Genomic DNA, 20,389 nt, shown 5'->3' with positions numbered 1-20,389 from the left:
TAAGTACAAAGACAACCGGAAATGATTAACTCCAGTTTCAATGGCTACAATTACTTACTCAGCTTCAACATTTTGAGTGTAGATAGATAGCTTTGCAGAAATACATATTTATAATGGGAGTACACTGTGACTGTCAAGATACTCTGAATACTCAAACACCTTTGCTGTGACACAGTAATTCATATGGCTGGTTTAGAAGCTTCTGCGAACAGAACCCAGACACCCAAAATATACCTCTTTTGTGCAGCATTGAGGGATAGCCCTCTGGATACACCAGCAGCAGAATATTAGGTGACAAGACAGACTGTGCATTGCATGACAGAAATACTCAAGGCACATCTTTAGCACTGTGTTAATATAGAGGCGGCCAATTAATGTCTTCCTTGATCTCTTCATTGAGGCTTTAATGAGGGCTAAATTTCGGTATTGTTTTGGCATTGGTTGTTATTGCCACCTGTACCAAGCTACAGTGAAAAGCTTTGTTTGCATGCTATCCAATTTACATCATACTATACCCGAGTATAATCAAGCCATATACAAATACAACTGATAGTAAGTACAGAGAGAAATACCAGAGAGCAAAATATAATGCTGTGGCGCTACCTGAGTGTTTGGCCACTCCCTGATCGAACCCTCAGCACGGAGATTACGAGGAGCGGGTTTTGGCGATAAGGTCAGGAGAAGGTGTGAGGAGAGAGTGTGCTTTGGGTGTGTGCTGCTTGTTTGCTGTGCAAATAAAACCTTCCTAACCGGACTACAAGGCGCCTAGTCTAATTCTGAGCTGGACCGTACCGAGTCCCGCCACAATGTTACAGCACTATCATGTTACAGTTACACAGAAAATGCAGCTTTAAAAAAAAAAGCAAGGTCCACAAAGAGGTAGGTTAGAAGATCGGGACTACATGCTAGTTTATGTAAGGTCTGTTTAGTAGTCTGGTAACAGTGGCGTTAGAGCTGTTCCTGAATCTGGTGATGCGATCACTCAAGGTTTGGTATCCTCTTGCTGACAGGAGTGGGGAGGAGAGAACGACCAGGTAAAAATGGTCTTTGATTATGTTAGCTGCTTTCCCGAGGCAACGTGAAGTGTAGAGCGAATCAATAGGGGGGGGTGGTTAATGTGCTGGACATGCACATTCATCTATTGGCATCATGATATAGTATTGGACTTTGCCACACTCGATGATTGGTTTCAATACCCATAAACTATCCTTGCAGGTTAAATTGTGAACTGGTTGTTTTGCCATTTTGAGGATAAGTTCTTATTTTAATAATTTTTTCTTATTGTCTAATATTTTCCTATCCACACTTTTTTGTAACTCATGAACATTCCCTAAAAGATATGAAGGATCCCAATAAGAAATTTCAGAGAAAAGCAGGGGAGTTCTCACAGAACTCATGAAAAACATATGATGTGGTCTTACCAAATTGCTGACCCAAGGAACTGCAGATCCGGGTTCATTAAAAAAAGACACACATAGTGCTGGAGTAGCTCAACGGGTCGGCAGCATCATTGGAGAAAAGTGGAATGGCAATGCTTCTTCAGTCTGATCGGTGATCAGATTGGGATCTGTCCTCAGACTGTTGTGATATCTTGCTACATGTAGTTTGGCTACTGGATTTCTCAGTGTTACAGCAGTCAAGAGTGCTTTATTGTCATATGTCCCTACATGGAACAATTACATTTTTTCTTGCAGCAGAACAACAGATATGCAAACATAAAACTCTATTAACACAATAATAAACAAAAAAAAAGTCAGTATATAAAAAAAACAATAATAGTGCAGGAACAAAAACAATGCCCCCAAGTCTATGTAGTTCACAGTTCAGTTGGAGGTTGTCGGGTTTAATAGCCTGATGGCATTAAGGAAGAAACTGCCCCTGAACCCGGATGTTACAGTTTTTCAGGCTCCTCTACCTTCTTCCCGATGGCAGGAGTGATATGAGAGTATGGCAGGGTGGTGTTTTAAAGTAACTGAGTAAATCACTTCATTGTACTGCAATGTTATGTGAAAGATGCTACATAATTGCAATCTTATTTATGGCATTAGAAAGGCAGAGTTTATTATTAGGAGATCCCCCCCTTGGACATGCCCTCGGAAGTCCCGACGCATTCTGAAGCTCTGGACCAAAGAACAGTTCAGAACTCTTTCAGTTCTGTACAAAAGGGTCAGCTTTGACATTGTGTTCAAAACTCCTGAGAGGAACTTGGGCATGACACTTTCCGAATCAGATGCAAAAGAACTACAATCTGAATCCTCAGAGAGTTTTAAGCGTTCAGTATACTTACAAATATTTATAAGAGGCATTTAACAGGAACTGTACACATGTGGACTCCCCACCCATTCCTTAAAAAAATTATGGGTGTCACAGTGGCGCAGCTGGTAAAGTTGCCGCCTCACAGCGCCAGAGACTCGGGTTCGATCCTGGCTATGGGTGTTGTCTGTGTGGAGTTTGCACGTTTTCCCCGTGTTGGTTTTCTCTGGGTGCTCTAGTTTCTCCCACATCCCAAAGACATACAGGCTTGTAGGTTAATTGCTCTCTGTAAACTGCTCCCTCTTGTTAGGGAATGGAGAGAAAGTGGGATAAAAGTATCGTGAACTCGGTGGGCCGAGGAGCCTGTCTCCATGTTGTATCTCTAAACGAAATGCTTCTATGAACGAAACATGTCTGTTAACTCACAAGCTCCCAGATCAAATGTGTAGACAGGAACTGCAGCTGCTGGTTTAAACCAAAGATAGACACAAAATGCTGGAGTAACTCAGCCGGACAGGCAGCATCTCTGGAGGGAAGGAATGGGTGACGTTTCAGGTTGAGACCCTACTTCAGACTGAAAGTCACGGGAAAGGGAAATGAGAGATAGAACCAATGATTTGGAGAGATATAGAACAAAGATATACACCAAAGTATCAATGATAATAGTAACAGTAGTTGTTTAACAAGTTATACAGACAATGAAACTCAAAAGGATGACAGTGAAACTAGTACAATGGCTGGAGTGGGGGAGGGATAGAGAGAGAGGGGATAACAAGTGTTAATTGAAGTTAGTGAAATCAATATTCATACCTCTGGGTTGTAAGCGACCCAAGCGAAATATGAGATGCTGTTCCACCAATGTGTTGGGCCCCACTCTAACAATAGAGGAGGCACAGGATAGAAAGATCAGTGTGTGAATGGGAAGAGGAGTTAAGGGTTTGGCAACCAAGAGAGATGGTGTGGATGGACACAGTCCTTCTATCGCTCCCAGATCAGCACGGGAACTACAAACCCCAGGGTGCATTGCGCGCACGGACCCCTCCAGCGAGGTCAGAGCCGCGCGCAGGTGGCATCCGAAATTGAAAAAGCGTTTCAAGGGCGTAACATTTTCAAGAAATGTTTATAATCTTGGACCGCATCGTTTCCATAAATACAATTGACCGCCGTTGTGGTCAAAGCAGTTGAAGCTGTTCCCGTTGGCGGATCGTCACGCCGGCGGCCAATGAGTGACGAGGTCGCCGGAGTGGCGGTTGGGATTCAAATCGCGGACAGGAGGCGGCGGCGCAGCGGCGAGTGGGCACGGGCGGAGAGGAGAGGAGAGGTGAGTGGGCCCAAGCGATGTGGTGTGAACACGGGGAGGAGAGGTGAACACGGGGAGTGGGGGTAAACACGGGGAGTGGGGGTAAACACGGGGAGTGGAGGTAAACACGGGGAGTAGCGGTGTGAACACGGGGAGGAGAGGTGAACACGGGGAGTGGAGGTAAACACGGGGAGTAGCGGTGTGAACACGGGGAGGAGAGGTGAACACGGGGAGTAGCGGTGTGAACACGGGGAGGAGAGGTGAACACGGGGAGTAGCGGTGTGAACACGGGGAGTAGCGGTGTGAACACGGGGAGTAGCGGTGTGAACACGGGGAGTAGCGGTGTGAACACGGGGAGTGGGGGTAAACACGGGGAGTAGCGGTGTGAACACGGGGAGTAGCGGTAAACACGGGGAGTAGCGGTGTGAACACGGGGAGTAGCGGTGTGAACACGGGGAGTAGCGGTGTGAACACGGGGAGTAGCGGTGTGAACACGGGGAGTAGCGGTAAACACGGGTAGTACCGGTAAACACGGGGAGTAGCGGTGAACACGGGGAGTAGCGGTGAACACGGGGAGTAGTGGTGTGAACACGGGGAGTGGGGGTAAACACGGGGAGTGGGGGTAAACACGGGGAGTAGCGGTGTGAACACGGGGAGTAGCGGTAAACACGGGGAGTGGGGGTAAACACGGGGAGTAGCGGTAAACACGGGGAGTAGTGGTGAACACGGGGAGTAGTGGTGTGAACACGGGGAGTGGGGGTAAACACGGGGAGTGGGGGTAAACACGGGGAGTAGCGGTGTGAACACGGGGAGTAGCGGTGTGAACACGGGGAGTAGCGGTGTGAACACGGGGAGTAGCGGTGTGAACACGGGGAGTAGCGGTGTGAACACGGGGAGTGGGGGTAAACACGGGGAGTAGCGGTGAACACGGGGAGTAGCGGTGAACACGGGGAGTAGCGGTGAACACGGGGAGTAGCGGTGAACACGGGGAGTAGCGGTGTGAACACGGGGAGTAGCGGTGTGAACACGGGTAGTACCGGTAAACACGGGGAGTAGCGGTGAACACGGGGAGTAGTGGGGGTAAACACGGAGTAGGGGGGTAAACACGGGGAGTAGCGGTGTGAACACGGGGAGTAGCGGTAAACACGGGGAGTGGGGGTAAACACTGGGAGTGGGGGTAAACACGGGGAGTGGGGGTAAACACGGGGAGTAGAAGTAAACACGGGGAGTGGGGGTAAACACGGGGAGTAGCGGTGTGAACACGGGGAGTGGGGGTAAACACGGGGTAGAAGTAAACACGGGGAGTGGAGGTAAACACGGGGAGTGGGGGTAAACACGGGGAGTAGAAGTAAACACGGAGAGTGGAGGTAAACAAGGGGAGTAGCGGTGTGAACACGGGGAGTGGGGGTAAACACGGGGAGTAGACACAAGTCGCGATCTGGAGAAACGGCGGCTTGGAGACTGGAGTTTTAAGAATGACTGAGGGTGATGGGTGTGTGTAGGGGGAGAGGGCGGAGGGTGTGTGAATAGGGTGTAGGTTGAGGAGGCGGAGGAAGGGGGTGTGAGGGGCTTGAAGATGGGTAAGGGGAAGATGGGAGTGGAGGGTGGGTAAGGGGGAGAGGGAGTTTGAGGGGGGATATGTGTTGTTTAAAGGCTCGGGGGTTAAAGGTTGGGTTGTGCGAGGTCATTGGTTCCAGAACTTGACGTTATTAAGGTTGATTGTTTCTTTTGATTTGTTTACCCATTGCCCTGTATAAATGCTTTCAATAACGAGGGCACAGGTTTGGAGTAGTGTGTGTGTGTGTGTGTGAACATTTCTTGTTGGCTCATTTTTTGAAAAATATTGATTTTGATTTTTTAAATTCTGCCGGGGGGGGGGGGGGGGGGGGTTGCATTCTAGCCCCCTACTTTTGAGTCTTTGTCAGACTCAAAATATTGAAGCAAACAATGTCTTGTAGCAATTTAAAGTATATTGAATCACCTGATATTCTCTTAAACCTCAAAAGTATAAACACTTAATAATAATAATAATACATTTATTTTATATAGCGCTTTTCAAGATACTCAAAGACGCTTTACAAAGCAAACAAGACATAAAAACAAACAAAAGACTTGATATACTTTGACCGTGGTGATTTCACAGAGAGGGTTTCCAAGTGAATGATTGTCGTGATGAATAAAGACCTTCATATCTACAACTTTAGTGTCTCTGAGTGTCCCGGTTCCCTGGTCAGAACAATGAGCATTCAGTTAATATGTTGGATAATCAAAGAGAATGGTCTGCAGTTATTTTAATAGTACCTGGAATTTTAATTTCTGAACTAATTGGTAGGTTAATATGGTCTCCAAAAGATTACTTATTCTTCACTGCATCAATGTCAAGTGTATATTATTGTAATGGGCTGGAGATGGTATTTGTCTTGAACCAAGAAACGTGAATAGTTCTCTTTCATTTAGAGATTAAATTATTGAATTATTTGAAAATAGTTTATCAGTAAAATAATAGTTGAATCCTAAGACAATGGAAGATTTGTTCTGCTTGGTGTCCACTCCTATTTAGTCACTCAAAAAAAAGTACTACCAAAGATAGTGAGGTTTTTCTTAGAATTATACTATGCAAAAGTAGATTGATGTGTAGAAGTCCAACATCTCTCTTATGGGAATACATTTTTATCCCTAGTACAGGTTGAACACTGATTTTCTGGCAAATAATGGTCTGCCCACCCTTATAATCCAGACAAAATTACGAGAGCTCAGTTAAAATTCCTTAAGCACCACAGATGGCTTTGCAAGTGGCGTTCTTTCTGGTCGTGTCCCTCCATCGTGAAACAATCAGCTATGCTCTCAATCTTTCCTAACTGATTCACAATGGCAATGCAGTAAATCCTTGTGTTAACGACCTGGTTATAACAGATGTGGGGTACAGCGGACGGACCTGCCGACCCATTCCCGGCTCACACCGTCTCCCTGGTCGTTTAGAATCCCAGCTTCCGACACCACTCCCGACTCGCGAGGTGCACCAGCGACCCTTTCTTCACCAAAGGCACATGAGGTGCTGGAGTGATCCAGGCGTCAGGATCTCTGGAGAACATGGATAGGGGACTTCGAGACCCTTCCTTAGACTGAGCCTGCTGAGTTACTCCAGCACGTTGTGTCGTTTCACTTTAAAACAAGGCGCCGATGCCACTGGTCTGCACCAACGAGCCTTTCTTCACAGGTTCACGCAGCCATTGTGACTCGCACTGTCACCACTGGGGACAGTGCTTTTATTTGGTGTCCTCCCACCAAAAACGCCCTTGGGGGCCCGAAAAAAATGCTATCCCCAGGGGCTACATGTGTCCCTGGAACGTGCGTTTTGTGAAGAAGGGCTCGCTGGTGCACTTCGCAAGTTGGGAGTGGGGTCGGAAGCCAGGTCTCTAAACGGCCGGGGAGACAGTGGGAGCCGAGGATGGGTCAGCAGGTCATTCCATTCACATTCAATCTTACATTTGTTGTACTTCTGTTTCTGGCACTCCGTGGGGCGCCTTAGAGACACGAGAGGAGTGTCATTAGCGGGCCAGAAGCATATTGTCGTTTCATTATCATGTGTCCTCTGTTGGTCCAGAAAAATAGATAATCCAGAAAGGCTCTGGAACAGAGGGATCGGGGGAAAAAGTGGTGTTCAACCTCTGTAATTGCAGTTCAATTTTATTGCTTACTAAAAATGGTTTTGAGTCAGCTTCCATCCTTTCCAGTAGTACATTCCAGATTTCAATCACTGTAAAAAAATATTTCATTCAAACCAAATTGAAAATTCTGATTATATGTGTGATCTCTTCGGGCTATGTCTTTAACGTGCATGAATGTGGATATTAATGTTACTTTAATGTTAAATTGATTTGCATTAAACCATTCCTCCTCATGTATTAAAATAACTTGGCCTATATATTTTATTTTATTTTAAATTAAAACTTAAGACTGAAGGCAGAAAGTTGTGTGTTTCTTTTGCAGGGTTTTGTTTGAGAAGGTTATACATCCCTCAAAATGGCAGAGGCAGACTGGGAGCTGAGTAAGGAGAATGTTCAGCCTTTGAAGCAAGGCCGAGATGTGGGCACACTGAAAGATGTACTTGCACAGCATGAAGGCCCAAGTCAGATCAGTATTCAGGAGCAGATTTGGTAAGAAATACTGTTGACTTTCTACAGGATTCACAATTGTGCACTAGAGCACTATACTTGAGTATTTTGGTGCAAGGTTTTGATAAGACGGAGTCCATGTTCAGTGTTAAAAGTAGAGCATGTGAACTACCCAGAAAATTTGAAGGCCCTGAAGTTAGTATGGGTATCCTAACTACTAGGATTTGTGGTGTTTGAATTGTCAGCACCATCTTTGTTTGCCCATCAGTGAATGTCAATTAATATTGGTATACAAAAAACAGGAAATATGGCTGTGTTTAGGAAGGAACTGGATGCTGGTGTACGCCGAAGATAGACACAAAATGCTGAAGTAACTCAGCAGGTCAGGTAGCATCTTTGGTGAAACGGAGTAGGAGACATTTTGGGTCAAATCTGAAAAAGGGTTTTGAGCCAAAATGTCACCACCTCCTTCCCTCCAGAGATACTGCTTGAGTTAATCCAACATTTTGTGTCTATCTTAAGTCTGAGTGTGCAGTTTGATTTGGAAGAGCACATTTATACATAAATCTTTGTTATGCTACCAAACGGGATGCAGTTTTTTAAATCCACCTGTCTCATCTTGGAGTATGGAATTGTTTTTGAGAGGTATATGATTCAGAACGGTAATCATTTTCTAATTATCGTGAAATGGAAATATGTTTCAAATCAGGGTTCAAAGTGAGTGGATTTTGAATTGATGTGACGTTGAGAACATATTCCATTGCGTAACACTGAAGGTAACCGTCGACCACTTTGGGAAGCCCAGTTGCTTGCTTTTACTGAAGGATATTTGTGTTCATTTGGCCATCGGTGACAAATGAAAGGGCATCAGGTTCTTGGTGTCAACCCAAATTATTCTTGCGTAGGAAAATAACTACAGATGCTAGTTCAAATTGAAGGTAGACACAAAATGCTGGAGTAACTCAACGGGTCAAGCAGCATCTCAGGAGAGAAGGAATGGGTTGTAGTGGCCCGTATACAGTCAGAATAAGGCGAGACGCCAGGCAGGGTTCAAGGGATCTTTAATGCCGATAACTTGCATCCACACACCACGAGTTCCACCGAAGGGATGAATGATAAAAACCCCTTGGGAGAAACCCCATAGTCTTGGGCAGTCCCTCGTCCCTGTTCATCTAGTGCCGAGGGGGATGACCCAAGGAGTGGCCTAATCCCCAGGGACCGCCACAGGGTGATGTTTCGGGTCGAGACCCTTGCAAATGATTTTCTTTCCATGATGAAATTTAAATTGGAATTTGTTTTAATGAATACATCCTTGTGGTTCTTTTACAAACACTTATGTGATTCATGTTCTTTGGAACAAGTTTATTCTAAAATTGACACGAGATATTCTTGGAAAATAATAAATCTGTGGGTGGAAATGAACGGATGATGTTTTGGGTTGGGAGCCGCCTCCAGACTGCTTATTCATACTTGCATATTTGTAGTTAGGAACCTGGTTCTAAGTGGGCAGTTAATAGTAAAGGGAAATTTTGGAGAACAATTAAGCTCCAAACCCACATGCCTTTGGATTTGTGGAAGGAAACCAATGTGGTCATGGGGAGAACGTGCAAACTCCATAAGGACAGCACCTGATATCATGATCAAACCTGGGTCTCTGGTGCTGTGAGGTAGCAGCTCTCCCTGTCCAACTTCTACATGCTAACTGCTAGGCTGGGTTACAGCTGGCCAGCAGGTGGATTTATTGCTACAATGGCTGTCTGATTGTGGCATGGGGAGGGCGTGGGTGTTAGTATACCTCTGACCTTCCAGAATTTCATAATTCTCTTGGCATGACGAACTGAATGGAAGGTGGAGGGGTACTGCTTGCCCGTTTAAAAGACTGAGTTTGGGCAAGGCTTTGAAAGCAATCCTCTAAATAAGGTCCAAGCAGTAAACTGAGCCTTTATTTGGCGAGTGTTTCTATTGTTAAGTCAAACCAGTGATCAATGAGCTTGTGTAATATCGCTAACCTGTAGGTTTACATGAGAAAGAATAGGTGATGTTTAAGGTCGAGACCCTTCTCCAGTCTGAAGAAGGGTCTCAACCCGAAACGTCACCCATTCCTTCTCTCCAGAGATGCTGCTTGTCCCGCTTAGTTACTCCAGCATTTTGAGTCTACCTTCGGTGTAAACTAGCATCTCCAGTGCTTTCCTACATGCCTGGCCCAGCTCGTTCTGATGTGGATTGTACCTTCCACTTGTCCATTATCAGTTTGAACAGCTTCCCTGTTCTGACAGCTACTTCACTATAACAGTTTGGAAGTTTAAAATGTATTTCTCAAACGGGTGGAATTTATGGAATTGAAAGGTTTTCAGGAGCTATATAATTCAATTCCTTCTGTGAAAGCAGGCAATGAATGACTTGGGCTTTGCCATTCTGCAAGAGAGTCTCCAAACACAGTGTACCATAAATTGGCAGCAGCCATTTCTGATCATATTTCTGCTAATATTAATAAATACTAATGCTAGTAGAAGGCTCACTGTTGGATCATGTTTATTTTTCAGGGCCTTTGAGACAGAAATCCGTTCTTATGCTGGGAACGACCCTCTGGATGTTTGGGATAGGTAAGTAGATTTGATTTTGGGTTATTTGTTGAAGGTCAACACATTTTGAGAGAATTTGCAAAGATACTTCTAAGAAGTAGTAATGAAAAAAGATTCAGCTTGTCCATTGCAAAATGGAATAGTGAGTGGAAAAAGCAGAGTTAGGAAATGTGTACACTTGATTGGCGCTGGAAACAAAAAAAGAAAGTTTGGTTTGGAGAAAAGGAAGCAGTCAAACAATCGAGTGTTTATATATTTAAAAATACTTAATTGCAGATATATAGATTGGAGTAAAATTGGTGGATGTAACAGTGAAACAAAATGATTTTCAAGACGGTGTTTTGCAAAGGAAAAGGGTATCAAAAGATGGAGTTCTTTTGATGTATGAAAGTGGAGATTGAAAGAAAAGATGAATCCTTGTTTATTTAAACAACTTTGAAGAAAATAGGTGATTAATTATTTTTAAATGGAATGGGGAGATTTGGGTAGCTCAACTAAAGGGTGTGAGCCTAATGGCACTGAAGTTACTTGTGTTCTGAATGGGTTTTTTTGTGTACATTTGTGGGGTGCTAAAACTCTGAAGCTGTGTCTTTCTATTGTACCAACTAAATACTTTTGACTTATTTTCATTGAAACAGATATCTTAAATGGACAGAGCAGATGTTTCCACATGGTGGAACAGATAGTAATCTCTCAGGATTATTGGAGAGAAGTTTACGAATCTTCCTAAAGAATGACCAATACTCCAGAGATGTACGGTACCTTGGTCACTGGCTAAAGTTTGTAAGTGCATTTGTTAAATTACTTACTGTCCTATGACTTCCACGTCTGTACTATTTGTTGCTCAGTTATAAATGTTGTTTGCTCCTGTCATGTATGCTATTTTGTGAGGGCCAGTGAGACTAGGCTTGTATACACTGGAATTTAGAAGGATGAGAGGAGATCTTATCGAAACGTATAAGATTATTAGGGGGTTGGACACGTTAGAGGCAGGAAACATGTTCCCAATGTTGGGGGAGTCCAGAACAAGGGGCCACAGTTTAAGAATAAGGGGTAGGCCATTTAGAATTGAGATGAGGAAAAACCTTTTCAGTCAGAGAGTTGTGAATCTGTGGAATTCTCTGCCTCAGAAGGCAGTGGAGGCCAATTCTCTGAATGCATTCAAGAGAGCTGGATAGAGCTCTTAAGGATAGCGGAGTCAGGGGGTATGGGGAGAAGGCATGAACGGGGTACTGATTGAGAATGATCAGCCATGATCACATTGAATGGTGGTGCTGGCTCGAAGGGCCGAATGGCCCCCTCCTGCACCTATTGTCTATTGTCATATTCAGTACTTTTATGGGGTAATGTTAAAGCAGAATGCATGTTTGAAGGCATTTACCTGGGGCTGGAGAATCCAATTATAGTTGTTGGATAGTGGAATCGGTTATTTAGAATTGAGATGGGGAAAATTTGTAAATTTCCAATTCTTGTAAATAATCAAAGGAAGTGATTAGGTTGAAAATGGAATGTCGGCATGCTTGATCTTTCTTTTCTTCGGTTCTTGTTTTAATGTAAACTTATTCAGACAGTTACTTTTTAGGCAACTTTTCCCTAATGCTAACTTCCTCTTCTCGTTTGCTCATGTTAATAGAAACCTGGGCTTGCTTGCCATTGAGTGCCATCAATCTTCCAGTATATAAATGAAGACCATGTTGAAACTGAGAGTGGACCATAAATAAGTCTTGGCTATTTAATTCTAAAAAACAATTTTTTAATCGATAACTTCAACGATCATGGCAATGCTGTCATTTATTTAAACCAGTTGTATTGCCCCTTCATAGTTTTTTTTTCCTACATGGGATATAGGTGTCAACAGCAAGGCTAGTACCACAGTTCACCCTTGCTGTCCTCTTTTGATTAGATTGTTGAGATTCAACATTGGTGAAAGACCATGATATATTCCTAAATCAAGATGGTTATGACTTGGAGGAGAATTGCGTATGGTGTTGCTGCCATGTGCCTGCAACCCTTGCTGGCGCTAGTGTGAGATTTGCAATGCACTATTATTTCCCTTGGTGTGTGATTATATTTTGAAGATGTGTCGGATCTATCCCTCCCATCCCCATTCCCAATCTGACCTTTCTGTCCTGGGCCTCCTCCATTGTCAGTGAGGCATGCAAATTGGAGGAGCAGCACCTCATATTTCGCTTGGGTGGTTTACGCCCCAGCGGTATGAACATTGACTTCTCTAACTTCAGGTAGTCCCTGCTTCCCCTCTCTATCCCCTCCCCCATTCCCAGTCCTCCCACTAGTCTTCCTGTCTCCGACTACATCCTATCTTTGTCCCACCCCATCCCCTGACATCAGTCTGAAGAAGGGTCTCGACCTGAAACGTCACCCATTCCTTCTCTCCTGAAATGCTGCCTGACCTGCTGAGTTACTCAAGCATTTTGTGTCTACCGTACATTTTGAAGATGAGATGCACTGTAATTATTGTATCCTAATGGTGAAGGAGTGAAAGCTCATGGTGAATGGGAATGTCAATAAAGACGCCTGCTTTGCCTGGATGGTTTTGAGCTTCAAGTGTGGAGCCAATGTACTTCATGAAGGATCCAGAACTAGTCCTTACTTTGAAAATACATTCAGCTTGTGCACAGGATGCACTAGCTGAATCATTGCCTCATCAATTATTTATATAATGTTTTACCTTCAATTTACAAAATTGATTCCCGGCTTTTACAATTAATCTCTTCCAGGTTGATTACTGCACTGATCCACTGGAAGTCTATGATTTCTTGAATAGCAAAGGAATCGGTGTAACACACGCAGCTCTTTACATTTCCTGGGCTGAACGATACGAGCTCCTAGGGAACAATAGAAAGGCAGAGGCTGTCTTGCAAGAAGGGATTCGACTCCAGGCTGAGCCCCATGAAAAATTGCAGCACCATCTCAGGTAACTGCTTGTTCTATATCTGGGACTTGAAATTTTGTTTTTATTTTAACTCATTGGTATGTTTTTATTTTTCAGGCAAAACCCCTTGTTAATTATTTACATCAGTGAAAAGATGTATCAACTTTAAGTGCAATTAAATCAAAATCACAAAGTTTATTGCTTCTGTCCTGGAATAGTCTTAATAGTTAAAAATACATCTATCAAAATATTAAAAACTAGGGTTAAATTACAGATGTCCAACTTGATTCAGAAAACCCATTGAAGTAAATAATGGTGTAATTTTAATAAGTTAGAGTCCTTCAGCCATACTTGCCTACCGGCCAATTGTTCCATCTACACGAGTCCCACCTGCCTGCATTTGGCCCATATCCCTCTTCACGTATCTGTCTAAATGTTTCTCAAACGTCACAATGGTGCCTGCCTTGACTACCTCCTCCGGCAGCTCGTTCCATATACCCAATGCCCTTTATGTGAATAGGTTATTTGGGCTCTTATTAATTCCATTCCACTGGTTCTTGATTCTCCTACTCTGGGCAAGGGACTCTGTCTGACCGATCTATTCCTCTCATGATTTTGTACACCTCTGTAAGATCATCCCTCATCCTCCTGCACTCCAAGGAATAGAGTTTTGGACTGTTCAACCTCTTCCTATAGCTCAGGCCCTCGAGTCCTGGCAACATCCTCGGAATTCTCTCTGCACCCTTTCCAGCTTGACAACACCTTTCTTACACAACTGCAACATGACTTCCCCAACATATCTACTCAATACTCTGATGAAGGCCAATGTGCCAAAAGCATTTTTGACCACCCTATCTATCTGTGATCCCACTTTCAATGAACTATCTTCCTGTACTCCTAGATCCCTCTGCTGTACAATACTCCCCAGAGCCCTACTTTCACTATGTAGATTTTGGCAATGTTTGTGCTCCCAAAATGCAACACCTCACATTTCTCTGTTAAATTCCATCATCAATTCCTCAGCCCACCTACCCAACCGATCAAGGTCCTGCTGCAATTTTTGAAAAACCGTCTTCACTATCTAAAATTTCACCCATTTTAGTGTCATCTGCAAACTTGCCAACCATGCCATGTATGTTTTCATCCAAATCATTGACCTATTGACAAAGAGAACATTGGCCAGCACCGAGCCCTAAGACACTCCACAGGCCTCCTGTCTGAGAAACAACCTTCCACCATCACCCTCTGCTTCCTTCCATGAGTTGGCACAGATTGCTTGCTATTTCGTCATCGGTAACCCAATTTCAAGAAAACAAATGAAAATGAGTAAGCATTTGACCCTTGTACCTGCTTTGCCACACAAAATAAGGGTTTTTAATAAACTTTTGGCATCTAATCAAAGACCTGACAGTCTCGGTACAGCTCATCCACTTATTCCTTTCAATGAATACTGATTATTTCAAGTTTAAAAAAAACCCATTTTTCCCCCCCTTTCATAAATCAATATTGACTGCCAATTCTGTTCTTATTTTTCGAAGTGCCCTGTTAATATTTAGTTAGTTGATTTTAGTATTGTCTTACTACAGCTAAGCCAACTGTTATTGTTCCATTTGTTTTCTTTCCTCTACAGAGGGCATAAAATGTAACTCTAACGTGGAAATTCTGTCCTATTTCCAGGTAGCTTGTGAAGATTGATACAACATTTATTTAAATTCTCTGCCATTCCTTTAATTCCCTTTTGCTCTTTTTTTCTAAGATACTTTCAATCACGAATATTTAAGCAAGTTGTGACTGCCATAAATGAAGGAACAAATGAAGAATTAGATCCTGAGCCTGTTCAACTGCAAAGAACAACTCTTGGAGTTCTAAAAAGCAGTGGGCGAAAAAAGGCCTTGGCACCAGTCAACAGGATTGGAAGTTCTACGATTGGTAGGTTTGTTTTCTGCTGAATGGAACTGTGTAATATAACATTAACACTTGCAGTGGGCATTGTAGGAAAGAAAGGAGAAGTGGGTTTGGGTATGTGATATGATGGAGAGCCAAATTTTGTCTCTGATATTTTGTGCTGGTTGCTTGAGCTGATGGGCAGCTGGGCAGTATTTTGGCAATTGTGACATTATACCTGAAAACAGTATGTCGTCATTAAATTGGATTATCTCTATCTCTCTAATAGATTTTTCTTTCTCTCTCTGCCCTTGCTTCCTTCATCCGATCATTGATGGTTGTCACCCAACATCTTGTTCTAATTTTTTTTCATGTTTGTGGAATGTCCTTTTCATTCTGGCTTGGGTCATTTGGGATGTACAGCACCTGAGTGAGTTCTTCAGCTTTCCAGTTCAATGTTGATCATCAAATGCTCATTTCCACTAAAAAAAAAATTCTCCCGCAACTTCCTCAATTTTCCCGTTGTCTTTTTCTCCTTCCCTCTTGGTTAACCTACCAATCCCAACATTTTTGAGATGTGCGAAGAAACTGGAGCACCCAAGGGAAACACGTGTGGCTACAGAAAGAATGTGCAAACTCCACCGGTCTGGAGGTTAGGACTGAACCCAAGTTGCTTCAGCAGTGAGGCAGCAGCTCGGAAGCTGATGTTTTTAAATCTCAGAATGGTTTCAAAAACTAATCCCTTGGAAGTTTTGTTTTTGCTGATTGGAATCATCTTAGTTACACAGGATTGACAAAATCGTTTAGTGGATTGGGAGGAAACATTTGTTTGATGTAGCTCTCATGGTTTTTTTTTTCTACTTTTGCAGTTACTATTTTAATCTTATTCACCCATATTTTATATGTTGGTCAACATATCTGGTAACACTAAATATATTTTCAAAAGGCATTCCTTTCCCTTCAGAATTACTTAAATCCTGCTCTCAATAGCCCATCTCCTGCACCTATTGTCTATTGTCTACCTCTGTAATGTTGCCAAAATCCTTAAACTTCTCAAAGACATTAACTCCATATCTTTCCTTTATCAGAATTCCACCCCCTCTCTGCTCTGCATTATTGTACTGATGTCTTGCAATATTCTGGTATTGGTCTTGCGGAGGCCTTGACATTCTGTGTAGATGTGATACCCTGATTTGGTCAGTCCTCTAGCTGTGGCCTAAACACTGTTTACAAAAAGTTTCTAATCTGCTCATGTAATATCTGTTTCCTGTTGCACTGAATGTTGCGTTTCGAATGCAGAGAAAATGAGTTGATGAGGGTACGTACATTCTGCTCGTGTAGAACTTAGTTTGCAGCTTTGTAAGGATGAACTTGTTTACTTTTCAGCACAAAGCCAAGGGTTTGGGCGACATGTGGTTTCCAGTCAGGATCAGAATGGCACATTTCAAGTATTCAATGAAAACCAATTGTGCAACCAGCCTGCAGACCATCCAATGTTAACAGACGGGCAATGGTGCACACTTCCTGCAACTTCTGCAAAAGAGAATGAAATAAAACCAGGACATTGGAATACTTTGGGGGTACGTATATCAATGAGGTGAGTGAGGATGAGGTTGTACAAAATGTTAAACTGGTATTGATATTAATTGCCTTTTGGTTCAATAGCATTCTGGTGTCCAAGCCAAAGACTGGATTGAAGACCCATTGCATGGTTTTGAGAAACCAAAAGACAATTAATATCACTACCAGTTTAAAATTCTGTACAGCCAATTGTGTTGCTTTGGGTAAGGTTTTGATTGGGTGAAATTGTCCTTTCGAGAACATTCTTTCTTTTGGCTGTTTCTGTCCAAACATATCACTCTAATGACCTATTTCTGCTGAGTTGGCAGAATTAACCATTTGTGAATTGTATTTTGTTTTTAAAGAAAATCTTGCAATACATCTTGCAAAGATTTTCTTCAATTGATTTTTAAAATCATTCAATTGTTTTTTGTTATTTTGGTTCTTGCATTAGGTGCCTCGACGTTCCAACGCGCATTCAGTTCCCTTTTCTGTGCCTTTGTCAGCCAGCAAACCTGACTTCAAGCTTTATGAGGAGGAATCTGCTCACGTGGAACCAATGTATGTGTAAACTAGCAACTATCATTTCAAGCTTGTTTAAACCCTGAAGAGGGGAATACTGATCACACAAGTTTGGGTTGAATTTCAAAAGTTTGCTAATGCCAAGGAATAAAAATGTTTCCTTGAGGTTGAACATAGTTTAGGAGATAAGCAACATGCTGGAACTTGGAGATTACTAAATACTGGTTATTTTCCACCAGACTGGGCATTCTTGGAGAGAAATGTATAAGTTTAAGTTATTTAAATGTTTTGAGATTATGGGACTTGCTATAATGGCTATGTAATCCCTAATGTAAGTGCACTTTGAATCGAGAGAGATGAGGAAAAAATATAAATAGGTCTTCTAATTCCTGCCTTTTAAAGTTATTTTAGTATCTTTTTTTAAAACAAGTAATTGGATTTGTCGTAATGTTTTAAACCTATTTGGCTGCCAAGATTAGAAATTTCTGTATCTTTACAATCTTATTCTGCATTGATTATGTAGTGTATGATTAGTAATGTCTTCAGCTGGTGTAGCTGTTCCTTTGATGTAGCTTTCGCATAGAAAGAATATTTGTGAACAAAATAGCTTTATTAGTTTCCTGTATTTAAAAAATAAAGGTAGCTTCCCATGGAATGCTATTTCAAAATGTTGCTATTTACTATCGGTTGAAATAGAAATATTATCCCTAAATTTTGGTCCATTACAGGACTCCTCGTAAGATTGAACCCTTGTTCACTCCAGTGTTGAGTGCACGGAAACCCAGCAAAGAGGCAAATCCATTGTCCAGAGTGCAGACAGAAAACTGCAAAGAAGAGAAGGCGGTATCCATGTATTCAAAAGACCAGGTCTATGGTGGACTACTCGAGTTTTCTTTTGAAGAGCTGAGGGCAGAGGCTATCAAAAAGAAATATAAAGCTTTTCAGAAAGGTATTGTTGTTCTGATTCTTAATTGTAAATTTACTGAAGACTTGCATTATCATAAAGCTTTTTAGTACTTTTTCACCTTTTGACGTTGAATCACTATTCTCATAGAAACAAAGTTGATGTGCCGTAGCGGCTGTTTGTGAATTAATAATCCAGAGTTCTTTACTAATGATGTAGAAAAATGTTTAAATCCAAGCAGAACCACAGGAAGTCGGATTCAATTAATTACGTAAATTTGAAATAAGGTAATTAAGTATTTGTTCTGCTTAAACATACTACTAATCATCCCCCACTGAGCCAAGAGTCAAATGAAAATGTTTTTCACCTTTGGTAATAATCAGTGGTTTAATATGTGGGAATGTCCCATGCAATCGCAGCTAAGTTCACAGTCCAATACCTGTGGGCTCAGACATTATTTTCTTGGAGATACTGGTTTTGTGATCTTGTAGATGGGGAAAGTAATTTATTAGAATTAAAATGATCCTATAAAAGGGGGCTGTGTTTACCAAAGTGTACTCAATAAATTGGAAGTGTTTTCCACGGAGCCTATTCCTTGATAGCTTATCTTGAGTTACTGAGATTTAATAAATTATCATGTCCTCTGGGTCCAACAGTATTGCTTCATTACACATTGCTTCATTTTCCATTTGTAACAAATATAAAGCATAATACCAATGTGATTTAACTTGATTTACTGTATTTACTTGTGTGCATCGAAGAGTTTTCCACAAGATGTACTTGCTTGAAGCAAGGGCAAATTTAAATTCTTACCTGCTGTTGTCACTCCCGTTTAATTGCCAACATAACTGTTGATTTTCTCCAACAAGCTTTTGATCAAGCAGAGTATTTTTTTTTAAAAATGTCAATACTGTGACTTTTTTTTAATTGAATCCCATGCCTTGTGAATTTTTGCTTGTAGGATGCGCTAGATTTGCACCAGTCTTAACAATACAGGAATCTTGCAATTTGGGATTGAAATTCTATCCCACAGAAGCGTTGCACACTTCAATTGCTGTTCTTTTAAAAGAGCAAAGGTTTGACTGGTCTGTGAGCAGGTGAAATTTGTCTAGGAAAGAAATTTGCCTGAAGAAGGGTCTCGACCCGAAATGTCACCCATTCCTTCTCTCCAGAGATGTTGCCTGTCCTGCTGAGTTACTCCAGCATTTTGTGCCTACCGAGGTGAAATTTGTCAGTGCTTTGTTTCCAATGCTTGCATGTCTCCTCTTATTCTTGAATAAATGGTGTTTCCTGCCATGTTTCCTGTGCCACTAGAGGAGTGGCAGTTTGAGGATGAGAACAATTAGCTCTCCAGGCTCTTTTGTGCATCAGAGTATGGGTGCAGCCAGAGCCAACGAGGTTAGTGCCCTTTGGAGTCATGAAATGTCATCGATAACACCACTGAAGGACTATTCTGAAATATCATCAGAAACATTTTTTTTGCTTATGTGGTTCACAATGTCTTGTTGAGAACTTGGCTCTTGCTTAAAGACCTCCATGTGGCGAAGAGGAGCAGCGTTTCAGAAGATGGCAGAAAAGGTAAGTCCGCTTTGGGCATGCTGCCAGATTGTCTTTTGTCTTACTAACGCAGAAGACAGGGTTGATGTAAATAAATGACTTAGACATAAATGCAGAATGGTAAATTAGTAAGTATTCAGATGACACAAAAATTGCTGGAGTTGCAGCAAAATTGCAGACGCTGAGGAAGGCTGAAAAATGAGACAGGTATATAGATCAACTACAGAAATGGTGGAGAAATGACAGATGGAGTTTAATGTGAACAAATGTGAGGTGTTGCACTTTTGGAGATCAATTATAAGGGAAGGGCATACGGTTGTGTGCAAGATCTTTCACTGCATTGATATGTAAAGTGCTCTTGGGGCTGTGGTCCATAGCTCCTTGAAAATGGCAACACATGTAGATAGAGTGGTAAAGAAGGCACATTGTATGCTCACCTTTATTGGTTGGCCTATTATGTATAGGAGTCATAATGTAGCTCTAAGACTTAGTTCACATTTGGAATATTGCACACGGTTCTGATTGTCCCATTACAGTAAAGATTACACAGGCCCTCTTATCAACTCTACCTTGTATTTGTTTCCAGAACAGGAGCAAAAGTTGTTGAAGTTAAAAAAGGAAAAAGAAGAGATTGAACAATTAATCCAAATAAATATAACGAGGATACAGGAACATGAAGCCCAACAACTTGAAGCCCAACAGGTTTGTCCATTAGAGTAAAAATCATAATTTTTTTTAATGTTTCCAGTTATGACTGATGAGAAAATAATGAGTGGCTAAATACACTTAATTTAAATTAGCTTGCCTTAATTCAACATT

The 20,389-nt window shown here is 42.1% G+C and overlaps 1 protein-coding gene across 1 annotated transcript in view; it reads left to right on the top strand.

Moving 5' to 3' along the window:
• Positions 1 to 3,372: 3,372 nt before the first annotated feature.
• The window catches only part of bub1bb (BUB1 mitotic checkpoint serine/threonine kinase Bb), a 51,862-nt gene continuing 34,845 nt past the window's right edge, over positions 3,373 to 20,389 (top strand). Inside the window, exons 1-10 of the mRNA XM_078407110.1 lie at positions 3,373 to 3,574; positions 7,544 to 7,710; positions 10,212 to 10,271; positions 10,889 to 11,033; positions 12,989 to 13,185; positions 14,900 to 15,072; positions 16,414 to 16,607; positions 17,042 to 17,148; positions 17,838 to 18,058; positions 20,157 to 20,272. Of these exons, the coding sequence (XP_078263236.1) occupies positions 7,577 to 7,710; positions 10,212 to 10,271; positions 10,889 to 11,033; positions 12,989 to 13,185; positions 14,900 to 15,072; positions 16,414 to 16,607; positions 17,042 to 17,148; positions 17,838 to 18,058; positions 20,157 to 20,272 (1,347 nt within the window). The 5' untranslated portion in view covers positions 3,373 to 3,574; positions 7,544 to 7,576. The remainder of the gene's footprint in view (positions 3,575 to 7,543; positions 7,711 to 10,211; positions 10,272 to 10,888; positions 11,034 to 12,988; positions 13,186 to 14,899; positions 15,073 to 16,413; positions 16,608 to 17,041; positions 17,149 to 17,837; positions 18,059 to 20,156; positions 20,273 to 20,389) is intronic.

This window comes from Rhinoraja longicauda, chromosome 10 (assembly GCF_053455715.1).
Source record: "Rhinoraja longicauda isolate Sanriku21f chromosome 10, sRhiLon1.1, whole genome shotgun sequence".
Lineage (NCBI taxonomy): Eukaryota > Metazoa > Chordata > Chondrichthyes > Rajiformes > Arhynchobatidae > Rhinoraja > Rhinoraja longicauda.
Note: the sequence above shows the minus strand (reverse complement) of the source record. Positions and strands in the feature narration are given on the sequence as shown.